The sequence below is a fragment of the Ylistrum balloti genome, unplaced genomic scaffold (assembly GCF_031769215.1).
Source record: "Ylistrum balloti isolate Yb309-2 unplaced genomic scaffold, AGI_CSIRO_Ybal_v1 Utg370504, whole genome shotgun sequence".
NCBI lineage: Eukaryota > Metazoa > Mollusca > Bivalvia > Pectinida > Pectinidae > Ylistrum > Ylistrum balloti.
In genome coordinates this window covers 801860-822958 of record NW_026782326.1, presented here as the reverse complement: position 1 = coordinate 822958, position 21099 = coordinate 801860, and the positions used below count along the sequence as shown (strand labels likewise).

Here is a 21099-nt window from a genome sequence, read left to right as displayed (position 1 = left end):
TTGATTGATCCAGCTGTTTTCTCAGCAAGAGGAGCTTGACAGTGAAAGAAAAAGAAAATGTTCTGCTTCACATTCAACAGGTTGATAGATTATCATGACTTGACAATGAAAAATTTGTGACTTGTTTCTTGTGTACAATGAGATATTTTGAGGTGTGATGTAGATTCCAATTATGATACAATTGCAAAAAGAAAAGAAAACAGAATCAAATACATGGAATATTCCTTTATAACACTTTTTTATTGGCAGTTCAGTTTTGAGACCAGACTATGGGAAAATATTGACATACGTCCATTTAGCCTGAAAGTAGTTGACGGATGCTTCCCAAAATTAGTATTAACATTTCTCTGGTTGAACTATGTAATCACATGCTTCATTCAATAGTTATACTCTGAGGCTGTGATTTTTGTAGGATTGTTTAAGGCAAGTTCAGAACACCATTTCCGAACTTTAGGTTGGTCTTAATAGTAAGAGATATAGTGGGATATCAAAATTTGAGCTGATTCTAGAGGAAAAAACAGGACTCAATATCCTAAAAAATCATGGATAAAACTGTGTATAGAAGAAAGAGTAGGGAAAGCATCAATCTTATATAGAACCAATAAGTAGAAGTTAAATTCTATACTCTATAATCTCTGTTTAGCTTAAAGTAGAGATCTTTCAGTTGGCTGTTTTTTGTCCTCAATAGGTTGTACTTCATCTTTTATTATGCTGACTCATTGTTTTCAGTACTCCATATCTTCAGTAGATTGACTCCTTGTCTTCAGTAGAATGACTCCTTGTCTTCAGTAGATTGACTCCTTGTCTTCAGTAGAATGACTCCTTGTCTTCACTAGAATGACTCCTTGTCTTCAGTAGAATGACTCCTTGTCTTCAGTAGATTGAGTTCTTGCCTGCAGTAGATTGACTCCTTGTCTTCAGTAGATTGCCTCCTTGTCTTCAGTAGAATGACTCCTTGTCTTCACTAGAATGACTCCTTGTCTTCAGTAGAATGACTCCTTGTCTTCAGTAGATTGAGTTCTTGCCTGCAGTAGAATGACTCCTTGTCTTCAGTAGATTGACTCCTTGTCTTCAGTAGATTGAGTTCTTGCCTGCAGTGGAATGACTCCTTGTCTTCAGTAGATTGAGTTCTTGCCTGCAGTAGAATGACTCCTTGTCTTCAGTAGACTGAGTTCTTGCCTGCAGTAGAATGACTCCTTGTCTTCAGTAGAATGACTCCTTGTCTTCACTAGAATGACTCCTTGTCTTCAGTAGAATGACTCTTTGTCTTCAGTAGATTGAGTTCTTGCCTGCAGTAGAATGACTCCTTGTCTTCAGTAGATTGAGTTCTTGCCTGCAGTAGAATGACTCCTTGCCTGCAGTAGAATGACTCCTTGTCTTCAGTAGAATGACTCCTTGCCTGCAGTAGATTGAGGTCTTGCCTGCAGTAGAATGACTCCTTGTCTTCAGTAGAATGACTCCTTGTCTTCAGTAGATTGAGTTCTTGCCTGCAATAGATTGACTCCTTGTCTTCAGTAGATTGCCTCCTTGTCTTCAGTAGAATGACTCCTTGTCTTCATTAGAATGACTCCTTGTCTTCAGTAGAATGACTCCTTGTCTTCAGTAGATTGAGTTCTTGCCTGCAGTAGAATGACTCCTTGTCTTCAGTAGATTGAGTTCTTGCCTGCAGTAGATTGCCTCCTTGTCTTCAGTAGAATGACTCCTTGTCTTCAGTAGATTGAGTTCTTGTCTGCAGTAGAATGACTCCTTGTCTTCAGTAGATTGAGTTCTTGCCTGCAGTAGAATGACTCCTTGTCTTCAGTAGATTGAGTTCTTGCCTGCAGTAGAATGACTCCTTGTCTTCAGTAGATTGAGTTCTTGCCTGCAGTAGAATGACTCCTTGTCTTCAGTAGATTGAGTTCTTGCCTGCAGTAGAATGACTCCTTGTCTTCAGTAGATTGAGTTCTTGCCTGCAGTAGAATGACTCCTTGTCTTCAGTAGATTGTGTTCTTGCCTGCAGTAGAATGACTCCTTGTCTTCAGTAGATTGCCTCCTTGTCTTCAGTAGAATGACTCCTTGTCTTCACTAGAATGACTCCTTGTCTTCAGTAGAATGACTCATTGTCTTCAGTAGAATGACTCCTTGTCTTCAGTAGATTGAGTTCTTGCCTGCAGTAGAATGACTCCTTGTCTTCAGTAGAATGACTCCTTGCCTGCAGTAGATTGAGTTCTTGCCTGCAGTAGAATGACTCCTTGTCTTCAGTAGATTGAGTTCTTGCCTGCAGTAGAATGACTCCTTGTCTTCAGTAGATTGAGTTCTTGCCTGCAGTAGAATGACTCCTTGTCTTCAGTAGATTGAGTTCTTGCCTGCAGTAGAATGACTCCTTGTCTTCAGTAGATTGTGTTCTTGCCTGCAGTAGAATGACTCCTTGTCTTCAGTAGATTGACTCCTTGTCTGCAGTAGATTGAGTTCTTGCCTGCAGTAGAATGACTCCTTGTCTTCAGTAGATTGCCTCCTTGTCTTCACTAGAATGACTCCTTGTCTTCAGTAGAATGACTCCTTGTCTTCAGTAGATTGCCTCCTTGTCTTCAGTAGAATGCCTCCTTGTCTTCACTAGAATGACTCCTTGTCTTCAGTAGAATGACTCATTGTCTTCAGTAGAATGACTCCTTGTCTTCAGTAGATTGAGTTCTTGCCTGCAGTAGAATGACTCCTTGTCTTCAGTAGAATGACTCCTTGCCTGCAGTAGATTGAGTTCTTGCCTGCAGTAGAATGACTCCTTGTCTTCAGTAGAATGACTCCTTGTCTTCAGTAGATTGAGTTCTTGCCTGCAGTGGAATGACTCCTTGTCTTCAGTAGATTGAGTTCTTGCCTGCAGTAGAATGACTCCTTGTCTTCAGTAGAATGACTCCTTGTCTTCAGTAGAATGACTCCTTGTCTTCAGTAGATTGAGTTCTTGCCTGCAGTAGAATGACTCCTTGTCTTCAGTAGATTGAGTTCTTGCCTGCAGTAGAATGACTCCTTGTCTTCAGTAGACTGAGTTCTTGCCTGCAGTAGAATGACTCCTTGTCTTCAGTAGAATGACTCCTTGTCTTCACTAGAATGACTCCTTGTCTTCAGTAGAATGACTCCTTGTCTTCAGTAGATTGAGTTCTTGCCTGCAGTAGAATGACTCCTTGTCTTCAGTAGATTGAGTTCTTGCCTGCAGTAGAATGACTCCTTGCCTGCAGTAGAATGACTCCTTGTCTTCAGTAGAATGACTCCTTGCCTGCAGTAGATTGAGGTCTTGCCTGCAGTAGAATGACTCCTTGTCTTCAGTAGAATGACTCCTTGTCTTCAGTAGATTGAGTTCTTTATTGCAGTGGAATGACTCCTTGTCTTCAGTAGATTGAGTTCTTGCCTGCAGTAGAATGACTCCTTGTCTTCAGTAGATTGCCTCCTTGTCTTCAGTAGAATGACTCCTTGTCTTCAGTAGATTGCCTCCTTGTCTTCAGTAGAATGACTCCTTGTCTTCACTAGAATGACTCCTTGTCTTCAGTAGAATGACTCCTTGTCTTCAGTAGATTGAGTTTTTGCCTGCAGTAGAATGACTCCTTGTCTTCAGTAGATTGAGTTCTTGCCTGCAGTAGAATGACTCCTTGTCTTCATGAGATTGAGTTCTTGCCTGCAGTAGAATGACTCCTTGTCTTCATGAGATTGAGTTCTTGCCTGCAGTAGAATGACTCCTTGTCTTCAGTAGATTGACTCCTTGTCTTCAGTAGATTGAGTTCTTGCCTGCAGTGGAATGACTCCTTGTCTTCAGTAGATTGAGTTCTTGCCTGCAGTAGAATGACTCCTTGTCTTCAGTAGAATGACTCCTTGTCTTCAGTAGATTGATTTCTTGCCTGCAGTAGAATGACTCCTTGTCTTCAGTAGATTGAGTTCTTGCCTGCAGTAGAATGACTCCTTGTCTTCAGTAGATTGAGTTCTTGCCTGCAGTGGAATGACTCCTTGTCTTCAGTAGATTGAGTTCTTGCCTGCAGTAGAATGACTCCTTGTCTTCAGTAGATTGCCTCCTTGTCTTCAGTAGAATGACTCCTTGTCTTCAGTAGATTGCCTCCTTGTCTTCAGTAGAATGACTCCTTGTCTTCACTAGAATGACTCCTTGTCTTCAGTAGAATGACTCCTTGTCTTCAGTAGATTGAGTTCTTGCCTGCAGTGGAATGACTCCTTGTCTTCAGTAGATTGAGTTCTTGCCTGCAGTAGAATGACTCCTTGTCTTCAGTAGATTGAGTTCTTGCCTGCAGTAGAATGACTCCTTGTCTTCAGTAGATTGAGTTCTTGCCTGCAGTAGAATGACTCCTTGTCTTCAGTAGATTGAGTTCTTGCCTGCAGTAAATTGACTCCTTGTCTTCAGTAGAATGACTCCTTGTCTTCACTAGAATGACTCCTTGTCTTCAGTAGAATGACTCCTTGTCTTCAGTAGATTGAGTTCTTGCCTTCAGTAGAATGACTCCTTGTCTTCAGTAGATTGAGTTCTTGCCTGCAGTAAATTGACTCCTTGTCTTCATGACATTGACTTTTTGTCCAACAGGATGTTTTTACAGTCAGTGTTGGTAACCTGCCACCAAAATCTGATGTACTGATCAAGATTACCTACATCACAGAACTGCAGGTAGAGGGGGAAAGTATTGCTTTCAGAGTGCCTTCCTCAGTTGCTCCCTGGGTCAAGGACACAGCACTGGCACAGGCAACTCAGGTAAGTCATTGCCTTGTCTGGTTACACATTATTATAGTTTCTTGTCTTAATTCTGCATCTTACATTTTAAGTCACTTTTCATGAATTTTAGCATGTATGTATTAAATGATACCTGTATATCCCCAACACTTATTTTATTGATATATGGTTTAGCTATTAGTCTATTACAGACAAGACCTGGGCTTTGATTTTGGCATGAGTACTTCAGTCTGAGATAAGTTTTATTAACTCAAGGTTTCAAAACTATTGATACTGTTTCTTTTACTCAAAAGTTTGACCTTGACATGCTGAGGATCCAGGATGGTGACAGATCATCCCTATCACTGCAGGTTTCTGTGGAGATGCCTTTTGATATTCGCAGTGTGATGTCCCCTACACATCAAGTTAAATATAAGGTATGTTATACTTATTTTTTATCAGGTGTTTTGCAGGTGTTATTATAGATACTTTTATAGTTATGGCTACTATTTTTTTTCGTTATAAATTGACTAAACCAAGCAATTTTGTCTACCCCGGTTAAGCTATAAGAATACCATGTACTAGATGTAATTGTGAAACCTTCGTTTTGTTTTGTTCGCTATTTTATAGAAAACAGCAACAAAGGCTGTGGTGGAGCTTCCAAAGAATGCCAGACTGGATGATGGATTTATTTTGCTGGTCAGTCTGTCTGAAATTCATGTTCCCCGCATGTGGGTGGAGAGACACCCTAGCAGGGCCACTCAGGTATGTCACATGCTTAAATTATCAGGGGAAAACCTGCACTGGACCAAGTCTATCTGAGACATTTACATTATCTTGAATGTTTTGTTCCATAAGATAATTTTCTACTTGGCATGAACTGAGCTAAAATACTGAAATCAAAAATTTATGTTAACTATGCTTAGGTGTATGTCCTTTTTAAAAATAAAAAGATTATCCCATCCAGTCATATCTGTTTCGATGCCATAGGAAAAATCATCAACTACCTATAAACATATTTGACATTAGAAAATTGTTCAGTATGCATGTACTCTTCTTGTCCTCTGGTGCAAGTTATGGTTAACTAGTAGTATGTCATAATTTGATTCAGTTGTTTGTCTGTCCTTCCATCCTGCAGCTACCTTGTCCAGTCTCTATTTCTTACACTACTTATCACTGGAACTTCATGCTGGATGCATTTGTTCATCCTGGTAATGTGGTGTGTTGAATATCAAAAGTTGGTCACTTAACTACATTTGAAACTTTGACCTACAGCAATGAAAAAGTTTGTCTGGGGTCTACCTCCTCTAATACTAGGCACTGGAGCTCCATACTTTGGGTATGGGTTCATATGGGTATGGGTGCATATTAGTGAGACTGTGTCAGTGGGGAATATTAATTCACAAAATTCTTTTGTTTAGATTGTTTTGCTTTTTAACCAGGCATGCATGTTGGCATTCTACCCGGAATTTGAGGCAGAATTTGAAGAGGACCCTGAGGTCATTTTTTTGTTGGACATGTCAAATTCTATGAAGGGACAGTCAACTCGAGATGCTAAAAAGGTCAGTGCCTTGGAGATACAAGATTAGACTCCAAAACTGAAATGAGTTGACATTTTTAAAATTAATTATATTAAAGGTCAGAATTTGTGTTCAAACAGATAAAAATAAATTATGGCAAAAGTTTTGATAAGAAAGACTGGAATGATTATATTACAGATAAGGATTATTTTAGCTTTCAGCTTTGTGATGTAGTTTTTGAAGTTATGCCAAATAATTTGTAGGTTAAAATACATCAATAACCCCACATAACAAAACTGGACACTTACTGTTTCAACAATTTTGATGTATAATGATAATGAGAAAATTACATTAAGCTCCACATATCCATGCTGCAATAAATGATTGTAAAATTTCATATAATTCAATATTAATTAAAAATGTTCAAAATATTGAGTGAAAATCTTTGATAATGAAGTATAGTTTGTGCTTGGAGAATTGGTGTTTGTTATGATATATGATAATTTAATTCACAGTTATTCCTCCTAGCTGTAGAGAAACTTCCAGAGAAAGCTCTTATCAATGTGCTTAGTTTTGGAACATCTTACACAGAGCTCTTCCCTGCACCTCAGAAAAAGACCAAACAGGCTGTACAAAAAGCCACAGAATTTATACAGGTAAAATTTCATACAAAAAGCCACAGAATTTATACAGGTAAAATTTCATACAAAAGTCACAGAATTTATACAGGTAAAATTTTAAACAAAAAGCCACAGAATTTATACAGGTAAAATTTCATACAAAAAGTCACAGAATTTATACAGGTAAAATTTCATACAAAAAGTCACAGAATTTATACAGGTAAAATTTCATACAAAAGCCACAGAATTTATACAGGTAAAATTTCATACAAAAGTCACAGAATTTATACAGGTAAAATTTTAAACAAAAAGTCACAGAATTTATACAGGTAAAAATTACTCAGAAAGTCACGGAATTTACACAGGTAAAATTTTATACAAAAGTCACAAAATTTATACAGGTAAAAAATTACCCAGAAAGTCATGAAATTCATAATTGTAAGATTTTATACAAATTCTCATAATTTAATCCTGTAATATTTTATACAGAAAGTCAACATAGAATTTATACTCTAAAGAAAGATTTCAAATGACTAATTATAGGCATAACTTTCAATCTTGGATTCCATGAGTGACATTTTAGAATTTTTAGTGCATCTTTTCAAACAATTTCACATGAAATGCTAAGCATATGAGTTGATGTTTTGTCAGTCCTTAGATGTGCGCTGTGTTGAATAATTTCTAATGGTCAAGGTCAAAGAAGTTCCAAGGGCAGAGCAGAAAAACACAATTAGCTATATATCATATACTTATCATATATACCAATGATAGAATTACATCTTATTTGTGTTTTGTATTTAGAGTGTACAACCACAAATGGGAGGGAGCAATGTCAATTATCCAGTGGAGTCCTTGTTTCTTCTAAGTCCAGCAGAGGGCAGTAGGAGTATCTTCCTCATCTCAGATGGTTACCTTAGCAACAGTGATGTGCTGTTGTCAACTGTTAGAAAAGGAAATGCCAAAAATAGAATTTTCACTATTGGTGTTGGGTAAATATAAAAAACCTGTTTTTAAGCAAATTTTTAAAAAAAGTAAATATTAACTATGGAAATTGATAAGTAATGTGTATGAAATGTTGACTTTGTCATTTATGATAATTGTGTAAGTGGGATACAGTTGCATTGTATTAAATTTAAATATAATTATTCTTAGCTATATATTAATGTATATGTTAATGAGTTTTGTGTGATTATAACATAATTTTCATACTAATATTTACTTGAAGAACAAATGTGAACCACCACTTGATGCGGCGCCTGGCATCACGCGGAGGTGGTACCTATTACCACTACAACTACAAGACACGCTCTGTTTGGGAGGCGAGGGTGAGTAAATCATCTCATTTCAATACCAATAAATCTTATTGTATTAGATTCAGATTAGATTCTTTTTTTTCATTTTCTCTATGAACACCAATAATTCTTTACTGTGTGACCTCCTTTTGTCCAAGACAAGTTTAACTTTTTAGCATGTGATGAAATTGTTAAAAACAAGAAAATTGGAGCTTTTATATTTTACAATCTGTTTAAGTGTTTTTGGGAATTCAGTTATTGAAACAATTTCATAATTATTCAATCATCATGAATTAAGACAGTGATATTGAAAACCGATTCTAGTGCAGAATTATATAGTCTTGTGTACATGTCACATAATTAGGTCGCTGTGAACACGTTGCTAAGCAGAAATTGTAAATGTTAGTTTGGAAGTTTAGAGGTACATAGAGTGGGTGTATAGTATTGGTGGTAAGTGAAATTAAGGAAATATCATTGTAATGTTGTACATGTCTGTTTCCTGTAAAATCCTAGTTATTTTTACATTGGTTCCAACACTGACAAATCTCGAATGAAATTGTGCCAGAAAATTGCAGAATTTTCACAAGAAAACATTGTGTTAAGCTTTACTCCAGCAATATCTTCTTACCTGGAAATGGTTACTGTGATCTGTTGATGATTTTCACCTTTTTAGATGACCTCACAAGTTCAGAGGGCATGTTGTCCAGGTATTTCTTGTGTAAAGGTTGAGTGGCAACAACACATGGACACACCTGATCAACCCCTACAGGCCCCTAATCACATCCCAAGTCTGTTCTCGGGGTCACGACAGGTCGTATACGGATTTGTACCGAACTGTACTCAGGTGAAAATTTATTCACAGTTTGTAAATATATTTTACTGGTTAGGGGATTAAATTGCAGTTGCTGTAACTTTCATTGTTGATGCTCAAATTCATGACTGCACTAATTTGCAAAATGTTTAGTAGTGATGGGTTAAAATTCCATTACGCCAAGTTAAATATGTTAACAGTATGTCACTTTTATGTTATTAATGGTGATCAACTCAAACAGTGAAAGCAAGAGCTGGTGAATAAAGGGTTATTGTCCTTAAATTTGTTATATTGGTCAACTTTTGGAGGGAGAAAGGCTAATGGTGTTAAATAAGTGTTACTCTTTTAATTTTCAAGACATTTTTTCCAGTTTTAACCCAGAAATGCATAAACACAACATCCCAAATTATGGGGGTTTCAATGGAAAAAGATATGTTTGTGTAAAACAACAATCAGCTTGTAATATAAACAAAATTAGATTATAGAATGTTGTTTCAGAGACGTAAAATTTGGTCTATACTTTGAACCAATTCTATATTATTCCATACAATCTGATTTACAGGCCTACTTGAAAGCCACAGTTGACAATATGGAGATTTCTACCATGGTAGCAACAACTGAACTTAACATCACACAAGGGGAGGTAAGCAGTGTCAACACTACACATAATCTTTCTGGCGATTGAGAGCACCCAAATAAAGCATCAGTGCTTTTTAGCTCACTTGGCCCTTACGATGTGGTACACTGTTAACTTTTCCCTTTTGTTTGATAACCAAAAGGCCTAGAATAAAGATTTTTGGCCATGAATGTAGCCCAACAGGATTTGTGGAAAGAAATTACTTTGACTCATATTCCAGGTCACTGGGGTCAAATATCTTAAAAACCTTCCAACAACTTCTTCTGATTAACTGAAAGTCCTAGAACCATGATAGTTGGTTGATAGGTTCCTTTGTTAAATCCCAATAAATTCTACAAAAGAATTGACTATGACCCATATTCATGGTCATAGGGGGCAAATTTGTCAATACTGTCAAATGATACTTCTTACTTAGAAAAAGCATAAAACTGTTATTGATATTTGGTTGATAGGTTCCTTTTTTGAAATTTATTAATGTGACCCATACCAAATTCAAGGTCACAGGGGTCAAGTATTTTGAATTCTACAAAAAAATTATTTATTACAAGGTTTGAAATTTGGATAAAATGGTTCCCTCATGAAGTTTACAAAAAAATTACCTTTCCCCATATCTGAGGCCACAAAGGATCAAATTTGTCAAAACCTTCAAACAACTTCATCTCAAGGCTTTGAATGCAAGCATAAGTATTTGCGAAGAGCATTGATTACCAGGTGAGCAATGCAACCCACACAGCCTCTTGTGAGTTAATATTTTCAAAATGAAAAAATACAATGATACAGTCAATTCATCTAACATGACATAACAAAGCCTATCACCATACACTAATTACATGTGCTAAGTTGATTGACATCATGACTCTTGCTGCCATTATTTAGAAGAAACAAACTCTGAAGTATGTTTATAAAGTCTCACCTCTGATTAGTTGTTTGTGTCTTCAGATGCTGCATCAGCTGACGGCTCGTGCACTGATCCGTGACTATGAGGATGGTATCCTAAGTGAAGACAAGATAAAACAGAGGGTAAGTACTCAGACATAGAATCACTTAGAATCATTATTATGGCAAACTTTTAGGAATTAATTGTGATCTTTCAAAAGGGTAATATTTTAGAGGACAAATTTCCGCAGAAGTATCAGGCAATTAACTTGTTCTCTTTAATTGATCTTTAGGAATCATCGATGAGGTAACAGCTACCAGGACATAGAGTTTTGTAACTGCATTTCAAATATTGACAGCTCTTGCTTGTCCAGAGATTAAAGATTAGTTGTAATTTAAATAGTTAATTAAAGAAAACTTTAAATGGGCTACTATAAAAACAGTAGCTTAAGATTCACAGATATCTTTTCTTATAGTAAAGCTTTGAAATTGATATCACCAAACAAATGTCTGAATGCTTACAATTATGCAGACTCGAAAATTGTTTGTAGAAGACAAGAATTATGGAAGGGAAAGGATTTGGACCTAAATGAAACAGGCTTCTCACAGATAGTGGAATAAGGAATATTTTTTAATGAAACAATGCAGATGTAGGGTTCAGTATATGAACACCCATATGTGGCCTTGAAGCATATTATCTTTCAGTCTTTCTAGTTCAATTCTAATGTAAAAATAAGAAGAAAACAGTTTTTTTCCCAAAAAAAGCTATGCTTTTACTTCTTTCAGTTATAAAGGATATCATATCATATATGGACGGGGAAATATTCTAATGTATAACTACTTTATTGAAAAACAACAAGTCCATTTTGATTTTCAGCTAACCTGAGGCAAAGTCTCTAATGTGGATCTATATTGCTATACCATTTTGTCCAATGGTGTCTGTTTTGTGTCAATAAAGATTTCCAATTATGACTTTTTCTGGAAAACCCCTAGAGCGATTTCAATGAAACTTGGCAGAACCTTTTCATAGCCAATGGTTAACCAAAATTGTAAATCATGTGGTCCCCACCCTTAAGGGGCCAAAAGGGTCAAATTGACTGAAATTTCAAAAATATGCTTCTGAATACCCAGATATGGAAGAATTAAATACTCTACATGGATTGAAGGATTTTAAGGTGCTTTTTTTTTGTAAATTTCTTGACCCCCGGGTCTCACCTTTCTCCCTAAGAAGGTGGTAAAGTTTGTGATAATTTAATTTTCAATTGGAAATAGATCAAACTTGGTTAAAATTGATAGTATGTATAGAGTTTGATGTTATGCACATATTGACCCTGGCTGACCCCCAGAGGCTGATGGGTGTGGCCAAATAGGATGAAGTTGACTGAAATTTCAAAAATCTTCTCAATAATAAAGATGGTAGAATCCAATACTATTCATGGAAAGGTCTACACTTAAAACTATTCTGCCCCTGTACAACTACACTTAAAACTATTCTGCCCCTGTACAACTACGCTTAAAACTATTCTGCCCCTGTACAAACAGCATTTCTCATTTTCTCTTCTTTATACTACATGTTCATTCCCATTGTTTCTGTTTGTGAGTTCACTCAGGTGACCACGTAGGCCCCTGAGCCTCTTGTCATGAATTACAATAACCACATTAGTGTTGGAATTAATATTGATGATTTACTATATGTAAACTTGAAACAGCTTTGGAATATTGGAAAACTTTTAAAAGCCTTATTATGATGTTGTGGTTTCTATTTAAAGTGAATAATCTTATCAAGGTGAAAAGAAGAGAGGGAACAGCTCATTTCATCTATGTAATTTGGTATCCCCAATGTAAATCCCCATTGTAATTTGGCATCCCCTATGTAATTTGGTATCTCCAATGTAATTTGATATCCCCTATGTAATATGGTATCCTCTATATAAGTTGGTATCCCATCTGTAATTTGGTGTCTCCTATGTAATTTGGTATCCCCTATGTAATTTGATATCCCCTATGTAATATGGTATCCTCTATATAAGTTGGTATCCCCTATGTAATTTGGTCCTATGTAATTTGGTGTCTCCTATGTAATTTGGTATCCCCTATGTAATTTGGTATCCCCTATATAAGTTGCTGTCCCCTATGTAATTTGGTATCCCCTATGTAATTTGGGTTCCCCAATGTAATTTGGCATCCCCTTTGTAATTTGGTATCCCCTATGTAATTTAGTATCCCCTATGTAATTTGGTATCCCCTATATAAGTTGCTGCCCCCTATGTAATTTGGTATTCCCTATATTTCCACAGTTTTACACAGTCTGTTGTAACCTAATGTAACAGAGGTCATTATTTATTTCAATGCCTCTGTTAGGAGCTGAAGAGAAGTTCTCTGTAGCCAAGTGGTATTTTGCGGGTAGTATTTTACCAGGATTACACAGCCCTGCTGTTCCAGTATGTTTATCGGAGACATGGCCCTGTTATTCTGGGGTATGAGTTCAGAATTTAGATTAATTTTAACTTTCAGGTGCTGAAACAGGAGAGAAAGAACACTATTATTCAGCTGAGCACTGAGTTCTCCATTGTGACCCCCTACACCAGCTTCGTGGCCATTGAAGAAAGAAACCAGGTAATCACAGTAATATTTACCTGTGTGCAACTGCTGGGGTTCAAACTAGCAACCCTACAATCTCTAGCTGTACACCCTACCACTAGATAAAACTAGTAAGAGAACCTCAACTTCCACACTTGTATTTACTTTTTTTCTTCGTTTCTTTAAAATACAAATTCATTTCAATCAATTCCAAAGTTTATAGACACAAAATAATAAAAATTTTCAGTTTGCTGACCTAACTTCTACCGTTATGAAGAGCCTATTGTTTAAGACTTTCGATATCACAGCAATGAAATGACAAATCATCAAACCTTTCACATAATGATATTGATCAGCAAATATAAGGACCATATTTCAAACAGGCTTTATTTCACAAAGGCATTTCAAAACACAAAATTCAATCCGAGCATGTGATGAAATGACATGCGAGTCTTTCATTCAAAATATTATATCACTACACAGTCAAGAGAGACTATCATTATCAGTGTAATGATAATGACTATTACAAAGGTTATAAATAAGGACAGTAACTGTTAATGTATGAAGTTATGACTTAAGGACATAAATATAATCATTTCCTGACATGTGCTCTCATTAGTTATTAAAACTGGAATTTGTAACTAATTTTTCTAGGATTCCTCAGTTTACTTTTACTAGCAACAATTAAACATAGTGGGACGGAATTTTCTTATCCCTCGTGATTGATACCCAGCTCTCCGACAGAAAACACTAGGTCATCAAGACTAATGTTATTAGCGAGTGTTCTGCCATGATCACTGATACATGTAAAAAACATTGTTTTTGTTTTAATACGTCAGTGATCAGTTGATATTTTTAATGTTAAGCGTACTAAAGTGGTTTTTATCAGTAATTAAATTACACCTGCTCTTCTGTTTTCTTATTCCTTATATGAATTTGTTATGACTATCTGGTAAAATAAAAACTCATTTGAAAAACAATACCAAATCATTATGTCATAACATACAGAAATTAAGGTATCTGACTTTTCATATGATCAGGTGTGGCAATAACCAATTAAGATTTGATTTTGAATTTCATTGTCAGTCATACTTGTCCACCTTGTTTGACTCAGATAAATACTACATGTATAATATTTACCATGGGAAATACAAATATAAAATGAGAATATTTTATCAAAGAAATTATCATTACGATTTCAGAATGAGCAGAAAAAGGATGGACCTTCCATTAATGAACTTGTGGCTGAGGAGTCAGTAGACATTCTGGAATATGTTGGTTGGCAGAATCCTGATGTATTTGATGAAAAAGTAAGTCAGCTTACTACCTTGTGATTCTTCCTGCAGATAGTGGGCTATTCAAATTGCTCTGCGTACGTGGTCCATCATCTGTCGTCCATCCTTCCATCCTTCCATTGATCCATAAACAATTTTTGTTATCGTTTTGTCTTGAGAAGTGCTGGATGAATATTTCTCAAATTGCATATGTAGGTTTCTCTTGGTCCCTAGTTGTGCACATTTGATTTTGGGCCTGATCAAAAAAACAAAATGGCTAACAGCCTGTCATCATGGGTATTTTCAATGAAGTTTGTTATTACTATTTCTTGAAAGGTGAGAGATGGATCTCTCTCAAATTTCATCTGTAGGTTCCTCTTGGCCTCTAGTTGGGCACATTTGATTTTGAGACTGATCAGAAAAACAAAATGGCTGAACGGCGGCCATCTTGGGTTTTGTCTTTGAAATATTGTTATTGCTATTTCTTGAGAAGTACTGGATGAATCTTTCTTGAATTTCATATGTAGGTTCCTTTTGCTCCCAAGTTATGCTTAATTAATTTTGGGTCTGATCAAAAGAACAATTTGGCCAACAGACTGCCATCTGGGATTTTGTCTTTGAAAGATTGTTATTGCTGTTTCTTGAGAAGTATGGGATGGTTCTTTCTTAAATTTTGTATGTAGGTTCCCTTTAGGCCCTAGTTTTGCCTGTTTGACTTTGGTACTGATCAGAAAAAACAAAATGGCCCACATGCGACCATCTTAGATTTTGACTTATATACTCTATAGATCTTTCTTGAATTTTTTGTAGAGGGTTCCTTTAGGTCCCTAGTTATGTCTGTTTGAATTTGGGACTGATCAAAGAAACAAAATGGCTATCTTGGATTTTGCCTAGTAAACATTGTTATTTCTCTTTCTTAAGAAATACTGAATGGATATCTCTCAAATTTCATGCGTAGGTTCCCTTTGGTCTCTCCTTGTGCTTGTTTCATTTTGGGACTGATAAGAAGAAACAAAATGGCTTTCAGACGGCCATTTGGGATTTGGCATGTACAGATTATCTCCACTATTTCTGCCAAGGAATGTTCAAGTATCTTATCATTCAGAGCAAAAGAAAAGAAAAGAGAAAAGAAGGGAAAAGATCCAACATTCAAAGAGCATATAAACATTAAACTATGGTCAGCGCCAAGATTCGTCTGGGATCTCTTGTTTTGTGTAGTTTTATCCTGGTATTACATATGTTAAGCAGCAGGGCGTAGCACAGATATCATATATTTGTTTGCTTCATTTTGATTTAGGAACCAAAAGAAATTGTGGAGGAGCTGTTGAGGAAAGGCCTGATAGCAGAAAGTTTCTCCCAGATGGAAGCCAAAAGAGTCTACACCTCCATTCTGGATTACAAGCCATGTCTTCAATCTGATGCCAACTATGACCTCCGAGAAAAGGTAAAAAAGGTGTAAAAAGTGACTTGTCACTGTTCTGATAAAAACTGAGTCATCCATTCAATTCAACTTTCTCTTTCACCAGTCTCTGTAAAATGGGACTTGAGAAGTGACTGAATTTTGTTATGTCTGCCACGAAATGGTGATGGAATCTAATGTTACTCATATTTACATTGTGTCCAATCGTTTCATGTGTCCCATTCTGAATATTAATTTGATATCTTGAGAGCTGCTCTACAGATCTGGTTCATAACATTATGTTCATGTGATCATCAGTCTAGGTTAAAGTGTCAAAGATCACAGCTGACAACTGCTGCTAATTCATGGAACCAAATTCATGCTCTTCTGTTTTATGGACAAAAGATAGAATTCAGTTTAGAATTGTACAATGTAGAATATTTTTCAGGTAATGCAATTTAAAACAAAAGTATTACAACATGAATAATAAAGTTTTTTACAGTGGATCACTGGAAATTTGTGATTAAGAATTACAGAAATTGTTATTTATAGCCAATCTTTATCCTTTTCCTTCCCCTTCCTTTCCCCCAAATATGGCACAAAGTACATGTAAAAAGTGGGAAAGCATCAATCTGGAATAAGTGACCATTTTTAATGGAGCATGAATATAGGTTTTATATATATTATTAAAATAATATCTAAAAACGTATGTGAATATAACACGACTCTAAAAATTAATGATGCCATTAAAAATATACAAAAAAATACATAGTTTAACTTTCTGTTTCACCTGCCCCATAGGCCATGCCAAATTTGGTATGAATTTCATTCCTTTTTTAGCTCTGCTGGTTCAATATAAATGTAAACCGGAGATGTGACCCTCTATTGATGTTTGGCTTAGTCCATCACCATGTTAGACAACCCCACTCATACATGTATTCAATAGAATAATCAACAAACTGAGATCATTGTTTTTCCTGATCAGCATGTGTTGTGTTTTTGAAGGTCATGGAAGCAGTTGAAAAATTCTTCACATGTTCCAAAGATGACATCAGTCAGTCAGTGTTGGTGGAGTTCCGTAAAAGTTTTCCTAGTAAGTGTTAAGAAATATATCTATTGTAAATAATTCTACATGTAGCAACTTTAATATGCTGTTAAAACATTTTATCCAACCTGTTATATTTTTATTCCATCAGCTGTAGTTTTGTCCAATCAGATTCAGAGGTAGGTATACCTTTAGATTTGTCTTTCTACAAGATCCCTAAGGTAGTTATAACTGAGGTAGAATTTTCAGAGAAAGTTTGTTTACGTATTCAACCCTTACTTCAAAAATGAGAAATACAAACAAATATTAAATCATTGTCCTATAACACCCCCACCCACCTACTTGTTACTATGTCAGATCTGATATAGTGGCCCCCTAGGATTACTGGTACACAATATGCTTACCTACATCACTTAATTTACCCCCACTCAGGTAAGAGGGAGGGTACAAAGTAATCACTCTCTCTGAGCTACCTCTGTCTGTGCAGTCATGAAAACCTTACGTACAAGATATCTGATGAACCCAGATTTAGTTTATATTCACAACATAGTATCACCCAACCAAAGTCTATACCAGATTAGATTTGGTGATCATTTGACAAGGTTGAAAGGCAAAGAAAGAGGTTGTGTACATAATACTTCATGAACCCCTCAATACAACTAGATCAGAAGAAAAGGATGAGGTGATGGGCCTGGGTATATCAATTTAATCCCCTGCTCACTTTGTTTTTTATATTTTGTAAATTTTTGTATAAACCCCATTATATGGAGAAAATGAGTTGAACTCTGTTTTTAGTTACTGCCCCATCACAAAGATTTGGGAATGATGTTTAAAAAGAACCTTGTTTTGTACTTCTAAATTCTAGTCTCGTCAACAGTTCATGTAAAAACTCTGACTGGTAGGACTGTTGCTCTGAATGTGTCTAATAAAGATACAGTGGCTGACTTGAAGGACAAAATCTACAAGGAAGAGGGAGTCTGTCCAGATCAGCAGAGGTTGATAAGTAATGGTATAGCTCTGGAAAACACCCTCAACATCTCTGATCTAGGTAATTATTGACTGTCTCCAATCAAAAACCAAGTGATGGGTCCCACTGTCCATGATTGTTTATCTGACTGTTGTAGAAGAAAAGGGAATTATGATCAAGCATTTGTACAAAATGTTAGTATCTCATGTAACACTGTAACATATTTGATTTATATTCACATTGTAATGTTTATTACTTTTAAAATGTGTTTATGTATAAACATCTATACATAAACATATCTAGTTTTTAATTCACACCATGATGTCCTTAGTCCTTAAAATCAAGTCCTCGGAAGGTGGAGACCAAGATCCCAGAAGGATATCCATGAAATTACCATTGACTTTTTAAAAATATGTTATGTTTTTTTTTAGATCTGCAAAATAATGCTGTTTATCTGGTACTGGCTCTGAGAGGTGGATTATCTTCAGAGAAAAAAGTGAGTGTTTCATTCAACAAGATATGATAACCATTCCTAACGTGACCCACATACCTACTGCTTTCTACCCTTATGGTTTTATGTTAAGTTTATACATGAGTAAACCAAGTTTGGAATCAACAAAAATTTAAACTGCATTATTATAAGCTCTATCTTTGTGCCTTGTATGTTACTATTGATTCTGATTGGTTGTGCTTCACTGTAATTTCTGATGTTACTATAAATGTAAACTTTATTTATTTTACAACAATTGCGAAACAAGTTATTTCAACTTATACTAATCACTCTTGTTGGCCTGGATGTAAGCGTGCGAGGAGTCTTATTGTGGGAGGAAACCGGAGTACCCGGGGAAAACCCTTATAGTGGGGCAGGTGACACCTTACCTTTTCATGTCCGTTCCAGGAATTGAACCCCGAACGGCTAGGTGAAAGGCGAGTGTGTTACCACTGCGCCACCCAACCACCGATCATGGTGTGATGTGGTGTCACCCCAACCAAACTGATCTCTGATATTGGCTGGAAAGGAAATAGATCTATATACTGTTTGTTCATCTTTACATCAGGTTATCATAAAGAATGTCTATATTTGGTAATTTTAATTGTTTTAACACAATGAGGACTATACAGGTGTGACATTTGCATTAATGCTGCAAGTAATGTTATTTCATTCTTGCATGTGGGTTTTAGGTCACCTTAGACAAAGTCCATAAACTTCTTAGGTTTTTTACTTTTCCTGGAAAATGCCTTGAACCAGTTTCAATGAAACTTTGCAGAAACCTTGTATTATAGCCAAAGGTAAACCAAAATTGTAAATTATATGGTCCCCACCCCTCAGGGGCCAAAAGGGTCAAATTGACTGAAAGATCAAAAATCTTCATCTCATTACCCAAATATAGTAGAATCAAATACTTTTCATGGATGGAAGCTTCTTAAGGTGCTTAACCAAAATTGTGAATTTCGTGACCCCAGGATCTCATATATGAGGGGGTTAATGTTACTATGTTCATATATGGGCATAATTTATTTTCTATTGGAATTAGATCAAGCATAGTTAGAATGTTAGTATAGGATGACAATTCAATGTTGTGTAACATATTGACAATGGCTGACCCCCGAGGGGCTGATGGATATGGCCAAAAATGATCAAATTGAATGAAAACGTTCTTAATGTCCAAATATGTTAGAATCAAATACTCTTCATGAATTGAAGGGTCTTAAGTTAAAACTCTTCTGCTCCTGTACAAATAGCATTTTTCATTTTCTCTTCTTTATACTACATTTTCATTCTAATTGTTTCTGTGTGTGAGTTCACTCAGGTGACCACTTAAGCCCCTGAGCCTCTTGTTTAATAGGACAGAATTTTTACCCATTTGTTACTCATGTAAGATATGTTTTTTTTTACTCATCTGGCCCAAAGGAACAAGTTGAGCTGTTACAATGCTGCAACATCCATCCTCTGCTATCCATTCTTCCAACTTGTTAGGTCATCTGACCCAAAGGGTTGTGTGTTGTCCACCATGTGTAAATTTTTGACATTTCAAACTTCTTCTCAAGTTTCACCAGTGGGATTGAACTCAAACTTGTCTGAAATGATACTGAGATGGTCTTGACCAAGTGGTATTATTTTTCAGGTCGGTCTGAAATTCAAGATGACCGCCATGGATGCCATGTTGAAAAACATATTTTAAACTTCTCCAACTCCACTGGTGCCAATGAGCTTAAAATTGGTGGGAATGTAAAGGAAAGGTACACAACAAAGTGTTGTTATTTTTCGACCTTGTCAAAACTGCAATAAGGCAGCCAGGGAGGCCATTTTGTAACATGATTACGCAATCATGGTTCCTGTGCAACACCTATTTCAAACGTTTTCTCAAGTTTCACTAGTGGGATTGAGCTCAAACTTATTTGAAATGATCCTGAAATGGTCCTGACAAAGTGGTGTTATTTTTGGGTATTTCTAAAATCCAAGATGGCCATCATCTTGAAAAACATATTTTAAACTTCTTCTCCAGTTCCACTGGTGCCATTGATCTTAAAATTGGTGGGAATGTCAAGGAAAGATAGTCAACAAAGTGTTGTAATTTTTTTCGACCTTGTCAAAACTTCAATATGGCAGCAAGGATGCCATTTTAAAACATGATTACACAATCATGGTTTTTTCTGTGCAGACTTCTCAAGTTTCACCAGTTAGATTGAGCTCAAACTTTTCTGTCAAAAAATAGGTAACAATTATTACAGTTACCTACTCCTCACCAAAACAACCATCTGCATCATGGAAAACAGCTTCTTAGTAAAATTTCATTCAAAGTAGAAAAAATAACCCTTCTCCTTGCTGAAAGTTTTTGTAGTCAGATGACCAATAAGGCCCATGGGCCTCTTGTTTGATAAGTCGCTACAAGTCATAAATGATTGAGTGCATTTTGACCGTAGTTGGTCAGAGGTATCCGTAGGGAAAATGGGAGGCGCAACTTTGGTGGATGTGACCCCACCCCTCCTCCCTTTAAAATCCATTTGGATTCTGACCCAATTTGGTTAGAGTCATCTATGGGTAAATAAAAGTCAGTTGTGGATAAATGATGGGTCTTGTCCTGTAGGGAACTGAGGAAAAGAAAAAATTAGGAAAACTGGAGAAAATTCTTTATAATTCTCCTTTATTTTTAGGAATGATTGAATTTTATACAAATATGGTCTGAAGAATCTTTAGGTGAAGGGAACTCAATTTTGTATTAATGATTGGTGCATCTGATCCCTTGTAAGGGAAAGAGGTGAGAAAATAGATGGAATCTTTTTAAATTCTTTTCATTTAGTTTAGATGAAGTAATTTTAGAAAACTAAACCTGGTAAGCAATACAGGCCTTATGGGTCTTTTGTTTATAATTGATAGGTCTGTGTTCCACAGACCCGAGGA

The 21099-nt window shown here is 36.1% G+C and overlaps 1 protein-coding gene across 1 annotated transcript in view; it reads left to right on the top strand.

Moving 5' to 3' along the window:
* The window catches only part of LOC132555562 (uncharacterized), a 49131-nt gene that overhangs the window by 11296 nt on the left and 16736 nt on the right, over window positions 1–21099 (top strand). The window contains exons 17-32 of the mRNA XM_060219911.1: window positions 4553–4717; window positions 4990–5112; window positions 5306–5440; window positions 6118–6237; window positions 6711–6851; window positions 7617–7804; window positions 8041–8140; window positions 8781–8951; window positions 9481–9561; window positions 10495–10575; window positions 12946–13047; window positions 14214–14321; window positions 15583–15729; window positions 16690–16777; window positions 17595–17777; window positions 18128–18192. Coding sequence (XP_060075894.1) covers window positions 4553–4717; window positions 4990–5112; window positions 5306–5440; window positions 6118–6237; window positions 6711–6851; window positions 7617–7804; window positions 8041–8140; window positions 8781–8951; window positions 9481–9561; window positions 10495–10575; window positions 12946–13047; window positions 14214–14321; window positions 15583–15729; window positions 16690–16777; window positions 17595–17777; window positions 18128–18192 — 1998 coding nt within the window. The remainder of the gene's footprint in view (window positions 1–4552; window positions 4718–4989; window positions 5113–5305; window positions 5441–6117; window positions 6238–6710; window positions 6852–7616; window positions 7805–8040; window positions 8141–8780; window positions 8952–9480; window positions 9562–10494; window positions 10576–12945; window positions 13048–14213; window positions 14322–15582; window positions 15730–16689; window positions 16778–17594; window positions 17778–18127; window positions 18193–21099) is intronic.